Here is a 10,223-nt window from a genome sequence, read left to right on the forward strand (position 1 = left end):
GGATTACTGTTGCTGCTGAGAGAGGGATTACTGTCGCTGCTGAGAGAGGGATTACTGTCGCTGCTGAGAGAGGGATTACTGTCGCTGCTGAGAGAGGGATTACTGTCGCTGCTGAGAGAGGGATTACTGTCGCTGCTGAGAGAGGGTTTACTGTTGCTGCTGAGAGAGGGATTACTGTCGCTGCTGAGAGAGGGATTACTGTCGCTGCTGAGAGAGGGATTACTGTCGCTGCTGAGAGAGGGATTACGGTTGCTGCTGAGAGAGGGATTACTGTTGCTGCTGAGAGAGGGATTACTGTTGCTGCTGAGAGTGGGATTACTGTTGCTGCTGAGAGAGGGATTACTGTTGCTGCTGAGAGAGGGATTACTGTTGCTGCTGAGAGAGGGATTACTGTTGCTGCTGAGAGAGGGATTACTGTTGCTGCTGAGAGAGGGATTACTGTTGCTGCTGAGAGAGGGATTACTGTTGCTGCTGAGAGAGGGATTACTGTTGCTGCTGAGAGAGGGATTACTGTTGCTGCTGAGAGAGGGATTACTGTTGCTGCTGAGAGAGGGATTACTGTTGCTGCTGAGAGAGGGATTACTTTTGCTGCTGAGAGATGGATTACTGTTGCTGCTGAGAAAGGGATTACTGTTCCTGCTAAAAGAGGGATTACTGTTGCTGCTGAGAGAGGGATTACTGTTGCTGCTGAGAGAGGGATTACTTTTGCTGCTGAGAGATGGATTACTGTTGCTGCTGAGAGAGGGATTACTGTTGCTGCTGAGAGATGGAATACTGTTGCTGCTGAGAGAGGGATTACTGTTGCTGCTGAGAGAGGGATTACTGTCGCTGCTGAGAGAGGGATTACTGTTGCTGCTGAGAGAGGGATTACTGTTGCTGCTGAGAGAGGGATTACTGTTGCTGCTGAGAGAGGGATTACTGTTGCTGCTGAGAGAGGGATTACTGTTGCTGCTGAGAGAGGGATTACTGTTGCTGCTGAGAGAGGAACTACTGTTGCTGCTGAGAGAGGGATTACTGTTGCTGCTGAGAGAGGGATTACTGTTGCTGCTGAGAGAGGAACTACTGTTGCTGCTGAGAGAGGGATTACTGTTGCTGCTGAGAGGGATTACTGACGCTGCTGAGAGAGGGATTACAGTTGCTGCTGAGGGAGGGATTACTGTCGCTGCTGAGAGAGGGATTACTGTCGCTGCTGAGAGAGGGATTACTGTCGCTGCTGAGAGAGGGATTACTGTCGCTGCTGAGAGAGGGATTACTGTCGCTGCTGAGAGAGGGATTACTGTCGCTGCTGAGAGAGGGATTACTGTTGCTGCTGAGAGAGGGATTACTGTCGCTGCTGAGAGAGGGATTACTGTCGCTGCTGAGAGAGGGATTACTGTCGCTGCTGAGAGAGGGATTACGGTTGCTGCTGAGAGAGGGATTACTGTTGCTGCTGAGAGAGGGATTACTGTTGCTGCTGAGAGTGGGATTACTGTTGCTGCTGAGAGAGGGATTACTGTTGCTGCTGAGAGAGGGATTACTGTTGCTGCTGAGAGAGGGATTACTGTTGCTGCTGAGAGAGGGATTACTGTTGCTGCTGAGAGAGGGATTACTGTTGCTGCTGAGAGAGGGATTACTGTTGCTGCTGAGAGAGGGATTACTGTTGCTGCTGAGAGAGGGATTACTGTTGCTGCTGAGAGAGGGATTACTGTTGCTGCTGAGAGAGGGATTACTGTTGCTGCTGAGAGAGGGATTACTGTTGCTGCTGAGAGAGGGATTACTTTTGCTGCTGAGAAAGGGATTACTGTTGCTGCTGAGAAAGGGATTACTGTTCCTGCTAAGAGAGGGATTACTGTTGCTGCTGAGAGAGGGATTACTTTTGCTGCTGAGAGAGGGATTACTTTTGCTGCTGAGAGATGGATTACTGTTGCTGCTGAGAGAGGGATTACTGTTGCTGCTGAGAGATGGAATACTGTTGCTGCTGAGAGAGGGATTACTGTTGCTGCTGAGAGAGGGATTACTGTTGCTGCTGAGAGAGGGATTACTGTTGCTGCTGAGAGAGGGATTACTGTTGCTGCTGAGAGAGGGATTACTGTTGCTGCTGAGAGAGGGATTACTGTTGCTGCTGAGAGAGGGATTACTGTTGCTGCTGAGAGAGGGATTACTGTTGCTGCTGAAAGAGGGACTACTGTCGCTGCTGAGAGAGGAACTACTGTCGCTGCTGAGAGAGGGATTACTGTTGCTGCTGAGAGAGGGACTACTGTTGCTGCTGAGAGAGGGATTACTGTTGCTGCTGCGAGAGGGATTACTGTTGCTGCTGAGAGAGGGATTACTGTTGCTGCTGAGAGAGGGATTACTGTCGCTGCTGAGAGAGGAACTACTGTTGCTGCTGAGAGAGGGATTACTGTTGCTGCTGAGAGAGGGATTACTGTTGCTGCTGAGAGAGGGATTACTGTTGCTGCTGAGAGAGGGATTACTGTTGCTGCTGAGAGAGGGATTACTGTCGCTGCTGCGAGAGGGATTACTGTTGCTGCTGAGGGAGGGATTACTGTCGCTGCTGAGAGAGGGATTACTGTTGCTGCTGCGAGAGGGATTACTGTTCCTGCTGAGAGAGGGATTACTGTCGCTGCTGAGAGAGGGATTACTGTTGCTGCTGAGAGAGGGATTACTGTTGCTGCTGAGAGAGGGATTACTGTTGTTGCTGCGAGAGGGATTACTGTTGCTGCTGAGAGAGGGATTACTGTTGCTGCTGAGAGAGGGATTACTGTTGCTGCTGAGAGAGGGATTACTGTTGCTGCTGAGAGAGGGATTACTGTCGCTGCTGAGAGAGGGATTACTGTTGCTGCTGAGAGAGGGATTACTGTCGCTGCTGAGAGAGGGATTACTGTTGCTGCTGAGAGAGGGATTACTGTTGCTGCTGAGAGAGGGATTACTGTTGCTGCTGAGAGAGGGATTACTGTTGCTGCTGCGAGAGGGATTACTGTTGCTGCTGCGAGAGGGATTACTGTTGCTGCTGAGAGAGGGATTACTGTTGCTGCTGAGAGAGGGATTACTGTTGCTGCTGAAGGCACACAAGTTTTGCCAGGCTAAAGTTCAATTTATTGGGGTATGTTTGTCTTCCGTGAAGTGTTAGATGTCAATGCAGCAAAGGAACCATTCTCATATTTCATCCAGTTTTAGTATCAAACACTCCCAGGACAGGTACAGCACGTGTTAGATTCAGAGTAAATCTCCCTCTACACTGTCCCCATCAAACACTCCCAGGACAGGTACAGCACGGGGTTAGATACAGAGTAAAGCTCCCTCTACACTGTCCCTATCAAAACCTGCCAGTACTGGGGATGGGACACTGATAAAAGAGAAGAATGTGTTTGGGAGGGGTGAGTGGGGAGATTAGGGGGAGGATGATGTAAGAGAGGGAGGGGGTAAAAATTGCATGAAAGTGAAATATGAAAATGAAACGAGGAACTTGGAGCATCTCCAGTGTTTGGAGGGTGGAACCTGGGCTTTGATTTACAGAGGCTCAGAGCAGCCAGGTGTCGGAGTGCTGAACACAGTAACACACCTGTGTCAGCACCTCTGCCAGCTCCTCATCGGCCTCTCGCCGCCAAGATGGCAGCAGCTGGTGGTGGTTGAGTGTCCGCAGGTTGGGCACCCCCTCCTGGAGAAGACTGTAGAGACAAGGCCAGCGACTCTGGACTGCCAGCTGGGTCTGACTGTTCAGGATAATGCCCCGGATCGTCTTCCTGGCCTTTAGCTCCTTCAGCTGAGGGAGGTTCAAGAGGCTGAAGACCAGGCCTCGGCTCTGGGAGACATCCAGGAACTCCAAGGAGGCGGACTCCAAAGCGTACGTGACCTCCAGGTCTCTGACAGGGATCATAACGTGCAGGACCAGTCTCTTGAGGTTAGGCAGGGCACGGATCAGCTGCTGCAAGCTGCTGGGACAGATTCCCTTAAAAACCCAAAAGTTCCTCAGCTCCAAGCACTTCAACTGCTGGAAGCTAGTCAGTAACTGGACCGAGTGCTCTGACCAATCAAAGGGCAGGCTGGCCTGTCGGAGAGCTGGTGAGACCAGGCCCAGCCTCTCCAGCAGAGTCTGAAAGTTGGTGACCTGCTCCGCCTTGGTCATGCCCACTTGGGTCATGCTGGGCTGGCGGTGAGTGGACAAGGGCTCCAGCGGAGTGAAGGTCCAGTTCAGTTCCAGCTCCTCTAGATCCCGGCAGTTCACCCTCTCCAGGAACCGCAGGAGGAACTGGGTCCAGTTGGTCTGCTCATCTCCCAGGTCAAAGCTGGCGCGTAACACCAGGAGGCTGGCGCTGCGCGACATCAGGTGGTAAGCATAGTCCTCAACCCACTTCCTCCAGCGCTTGTGGTCTCCGGCGGCGGGCAGCAGCGCTCCCTCCCAGCCCCAGACCGCACCCAGATGGGTAAAGTCTGCCCGCCGCCACAGTTTGGAGGTCCTCATCAGCTGGCTCCAACCTTGGCAGACCAGGGCTGCCCGACACTTCTCCACATCCGACAGGAACGAGAAGCAGTGGAGTTGGCACTCGGGTGGCAAAGCGTTAAACGGAAAATGCTGGCATCCCACCAGCTCTCTGCCCGTCCCCCTCTGGGGGCCACTGGCGATCCCACCAGCTCTGCCAACGCCGACTCGTTTCCTCTTGCGGGGCATCGCCAGACGGTGCAGGCAGCCGTGGTCAGAGGCATCGCAGTCTCAGCCTGACCAGGACATTGATTCGTCAACTCACTGGCCGTTATACATCAATCCCTGTCCGACTGGCAACGGAATCGTCAGCAGCAACTTCAGGACCTCCCGGCACTTGGAAATTCCTAAAAGGAGGGAGGGGAATAAAAAAAGGAGAAAGTGATTCAACTGAGCATGAGAAATAGGAACAGGAGTGGGCCATTCGGCCCCTCGAGCCTGCTCCGCCATTCAATAAAACCATGGCTGATCTTCTTGCGTTTCGATTTCCATATTCCCATCTAACCCCGATAACCTTTGATTCCCTTGCCTAACAAGAATCTATCTACCTCTGCCTTAAAAATATTCAATGACCCCGCCTCCACCACCTTCTGAGACAGAGAGTTCCAAAGTCGCACAACCCTCTGAAAGAAACAATCTCTCCTCATCTCTGTCCTAAAAGGGCGACCCTTAGTTTTCAAACAGTGCCCCCTAGTTCTGGACTCACCCACAAGAGGAAACATCCTTTCGACATCCACCTTGTCAAGGCCGTTCAGGATCTTGTATACTTCAATCAAATCACCCCTCACTCTTCTAAACTCCAGTGGAAACAAGCTCAGTCTGTCCAACCTTTCCTCATAAGACAACCTGCTCATTCCAGGTATCAATCTAGTAAACCTCCTCTGAACCGCCTCCAATGCATTTACATCCTTCCTTAAATAAGGAGACCAAAACTGCACACAGTATTCGAGGTGCAGTCTCACCAATGCCGTGTATAACTGAAGCATAACATCCTTACTTTAATGTTCAATTCCTCTCGTAATAAAGGATAGCATTCCATTAACCTTCTTAATTACTTGCTGTCAGTGCTGAGTGCACAGCGCCTCCTCCTGCTCCCTCCTGAAAGTGCAAATTCCAATTCCACAATCAGCAAGGCTCCTCTGATCCTCCAATGACCTCTGGATTTCAATACATTGGTGGGAGCTGCGGGTGTTGTGGGGAGGGGGTGAATGATTTGAGAGAGAGAAGGTTCACTAACCCTAAACCCTAGCCCTAACCTTCCACCTTTTTGTTGAATTCTTAACTTGTAAAGTCTTGATTGGAACAGTGCGCACAACAACAGGAACAATTATCCAACACACAATAAGGAGATATTAGGGTCATCTGACCTAAGAGGTCAGTTTTAAGATATGTCTTAAAGGAGGAAAGCGAGGTAGAGAGAGACAGAGAGGTGGGACTTGTGGCCATGGTGACTTTGTTTTCCTTTATTCTTTCATGGGGCGTGGGCATCCCTGGCATTTGTTGCCCATCCCTAAATGCCCTTGAGTGGCTTTCTCGGCCATTGCAGAGGGCAGTGAAGAGTCAACCACATTGCTGTGTATCTGGAGTCACATGTAGGTCAGACCGGGTTAAGGTGGCAGATTTCCTTCCCTAAAGGACATTAGTGAACCAGATGGGTTTTTTATAACAATCTATGATAGTTTCGTAGAAGCAAAATACTGCAGATGCTGGAAATCTGAAATTAAGAACAGAAAATGCTGGAAAAACTCAGCAGGTCTGGCAGCATCTGTGGAGGGAGAAACAGAGTTACATGTTTCGAGTCTGTGTGACTCTTCAAGAGCTAAAGAGAAGTAGAAATTTGATGGAGTTTATACTGTTTAAGAGGGGGTGGATCAGTTGGAACAAAATAGAACGTCAGGGGTAGGTGGGAGCTAAGGAGAGATTGGCAAAGCTGTCATGGGCACAGGACAAAGTGGGTGTTAAAGGTAGTGTTAAAGACTAAAGAAGGTGCTGATAGTGGCATAAAGATGAGATAGCAGAATGTGTTAATAACAGAACAAGGGTCAGGGCTCTGTGAAAGCACAGCATAGAAACAAGTGACAGGTGGCCCCGTGGGGGTGGAAGGGGGGCAGGGGTTGGGGGAAAAGGATTTTTTAAAAATGAATGAATAAATACATTTCTTTTAAATGGATTAAAAAAGGAGTAAAGATGAAGGGGAGATTTCATGCTCTGAAGTTGTTGAACTCAATATTCAGTCCGGAAGGCTGTAAAGTGCCTAGTCGGAAGATGAGGTGCTGTTCCTCCAGTTTGCGTTGAGCTTCACTGGAACAATGCAGCAAGCCAAGGACAGACATGTTCGTTTTTCTCTTCGTTCATGGGATGTGGGTGTCGCGGGCTAGGCCAGCATTTGTTACCCGTTCCTAACTGCCCTTGAGAACTGAGTGGCTTGCTAGGCCATTTCAGAGGGCATTTAAGCGTCAACTACAATGCTGTGGGTCTGGAGTCACATGCAGGTCAGACCAGGTAAGGATGGCAGATTTCCTTCCCTAAAGGACATTACCCTGGGTCTCTGGATTACTAGTCCAGTGACAATACCACTAGGCCACCACTTCCCCGGGGCATGAGAGCAGGGTGGAGTGTTGAAATGGCAAATGACAGGGAGGTCTGGGTCATGCTTGCGGACAGACCGAAGGTTTTTCTGCAAAGCAGTCACCCAGTATGCGTTTAATCTCCCCAATGTAGAGGAAACCGCATTGGGAGCAGCGAATGCAGTAAATAAATTGAAGGAGGTGCGAGTGAAATGCTGCTTCACCTGAACAGAGTGTTTGGAGCCTTGGGCGATGAGGAGGGAGGAGATAAAGGGGCAGGAGTTGCACCTTCTGCGATTGCATGGGAAGGTGCCATGGGAAGGGGATGAGGAGTTGGGGGTGATGGAGGAGTGGACCAGGGTGTCCCGGAGGGAACAGTCCCTACAGAATGCTGACCGGTGAGGGGAAGATGTGTTTGGTGGTGGCATCATGCTGGAGTTGGCGGAAATGGCGGAGGAGTAGTTGATAGCTTCATGATTACCATTACTGAGACTAGCTATTTTAATATTCTGGATTTATTAATTGAATTTAAGTTCCACAGACTGGATTTGACCCATGTCCCCACAGCATTGTTTCTTATTGTTATTTTTTATTATCCCCAGAGCACTAGCCTGGGCCTATGGATTACTGGCATTACCGGGATGCCACCTCTCCCCTTGAAGGTACAGCCATCAATGACGGAGCGATTAAAATCAGGGATTTTCAAAATTCCACCTCTTTGAAAGGCCCATTCAATCTGCCCCACTTCCACTGTCCTTTCAGGCAGGAACGTGGGCCTGAAGGAAACTCTGAACGTTTCGAGTCCCGTATGACTCTTCTACGGAACTTGGCCTTTGTCGGGCAATTCCAATTGTAAAACAAAATTAAAAAGCTGAAAGAAAATGTCTCCTCACTTGTCACAAGAAATTGTGGCTGGAGAAGGGGCCACTCAGCCCCTCCAGCCTGTCCCACCATTCAACATGATCATGGCTGATCTTCTATCTCATCGCCACCTTCCTGCATTCTCCTCATAGCCCTTTCCGAAGGTTCTGTTCAAGACACGGAGGTCAATAGTTTTCTAGATGGTAAAGTCATCAAAGGCATAGTGCGGGAAAATGGTGTTGAACTGGAGGATCATCCAACTGAATGGTGAAGCAGGCAGGAGGGGCTGAATGGCCTACTCCTGCTCCTATTTTTCAGTATCCTAGGCTTTATTAGTAAGGGCATAGAGTACAAGAGCAAAGAAGGTCATGCTGGACTTGTACAGGACACTGGTTAGACCTCAGCTGGAGTATTGTGTACAGTTCTGGGTGCTACACTATAGGAAGGATGTGAAGGCACTAGAGAGCGCGCAGAAGAGGTTTACGAGAATGATTTCAGGGATGAGGAACTTCAGATATGAAGAGAGTTTGGAGAAGTTGGGATTGTTTTCCTCGGGGAAAAGGCGGCTGAGAGGAGATTTGATAGAGGTATTCAGAATCATGAGGGGTCTGGTCAGAGCAGATCGTGAGAAATAGTTCCCAGGGATCGAGGACAGATTTTAATTGGCAAAAGAGACAAGAGCGACATGGGAATAAACTTTTTCACGCAGCGAGTGGTTTGGGTCTGGGATGCACTGAGAGTGTGGTGGAGACAGGTTCAACCGAGGCATTCAAGAGGGCATTAGATCATTATTTGAAAAGAAACAAATCTGCAGGGTTACGGGGAGAAGGCAGGAGAATGGCACTAGGTGAGATGCACATTCGGAGAGCTGATGCAGACATGATGGGCCGAATGTCCTCCTTCTGTACTGTAACAATTCTGAGATTCTATTTCCAATTCTCCTGCATTCCAACGCTCCCAATTCCCTCTGCAAAAATCCATTGACAGATGTCTTCAACATGCTCAATGACTTGAGCCTCCACAGCCCTCGGTGGGGGGGGGGGGGGGGGGGGGGGGTAGAGAATTCCAAAGATTCACCACACCTTCTGAGTCTTAAATGGCCGACCCCTGTGACCCTAGGATCTGGATTTCTCCCCTCCCCCCACCAGCCCACGGGAAACGTGTTCTCAGAATTGATCTTATCAAAGCTGCTCAAGAGTTTGGTGTCCCCCAATGAGTTCACCTCCGATGCGGCGTCTCCTTCCCCACCGGTTGGCAAGATGACCCCTGTTGAGTCAGCCTTTGTCCCTGCGCCCACTCATGTCCCAACTCTGGGTGGCAGTCAAAATCTCTGGGACAGCTCAGGGTCAGAGGAACATCCAGGAAGTGACTAGGGAACATCTGGGAGAGAACCAATATGGGGGGGGGTGGCTGGGATGAGGGGGGGGGACAAGTTAGAGTCAGCCCCAGATCCAGAATTAAGCCAATAGGCAGGGGTCCAAACCCTGGGACCCAGGGCACAGACAATAGACACATTTCAGTGGTTTTAAACCATTTCCTGTGTGTTTTCAGGCCTCCAGTTTCCTGCTGGGGGCTTCGTAAGAGACAAAAAAAAAAGAGACGTTAAATGCAGGTTGTTGTTTTTTTTTTGGGGGGGGGGGTTTGGAGTGTTTCCCTGGAAATAAAGACAAAGACATTCTGCTGCTCTGGAGAAACCCCACTTACCACCAGCCCCTTCCCCGGGGAAGCGTCTCTCCTCTGCAGCTTGTAGCTCAGTGACCCGGGCCTCGGTCTATCTGCTGCGATTCTCCCCCTGTTTGTCTGCCTCAGATGCACCGAGTCCCCCACCTCCCGCACCCCATACCACCCACCACCCCCGCGGGATCAGGATCTCCGGATCCGACCCCTTCCGCAATCCGGAGGAGCGGAACCCAGACCGGGGGGGGGGGGGGGGGGAGGGGCAGTGCCCCCCTGTGGGCGCCGCGGGAACTGCAGCATCTCACCTCACCTGCGGGTCACAGTGCCCCCCTGTGGGCACAGCGGGAACTGCAGCACCTCACCTGGGGGTCACGGTGCCCCCCCCCCCCGTGGGCACCGCCGGAACTGCAGCACCTCACCTGCAGGTCACGGTGCCCCCCTGTGGGCACAGCGGGAACTGCAGCACCTCACCTGCGGGTCACGGTGCCCCCCCCTCCCTGTGGGCACAGCGGGAACTGCAGCACCTCACCTGCGGGTCACAGTGCCCCCCTGTGGGCACGGCGGGAACTGCAGCACCTCACCTGCGGGTCACGGTGCCCCCTGTAGGCACAGCGGGAACTGCATCACCTCACCTGTGGGTCACGGTGCCCCTGTGGGCA

General features: G+C 51.3%; 1 protein-coding gene across 1 annotated transcript; it reads right to left on the reverse strand.

The window, feature by feature from the left end:
* Positions 1 to 2,919: 2,919 nt before the first annotated feature.
* Positions 2,920 to 9,814, reverse strand: LOC144675653 (uncharacterized). The gene is made up of 2 exons (XM_078536298.1): positions 9,592 to 9,814; positions 2,920 to 4,806 (listed from the first exon to the last, which is right to left on the reverse strand). Exon 2 carries the CDS (start codon positions 4,646 to 4,648, stop codon positions 3,500 to 3,502), a length of 1,149 nt encoding a protein of 382 aa, XP_078392424.1. The 5' UTR covers positions 4,649 to 4,806; positions 9,592 to 9,814; the 3' UTR covers positions 2,920 to 3,499.
* Between the last annotated feature and the right edge of the window lie 409 nt (positions 9,815 to 10,223).

The sequence above is a fragment of the Cetorhinus maximus genome, chromosome 3 (genome assembly GCF_964194155.1).
Source record: "Cetorhinus maximus chromosome 3, sCetMax3.hap1.1, whole genome shotgun sequence".
NCBI lineage: Eukaryota > Metazoa > Chordata > Chondrichthyes > Lamniformes > Cetorhinidae > Cetorhinus > Cetorhinus maximus.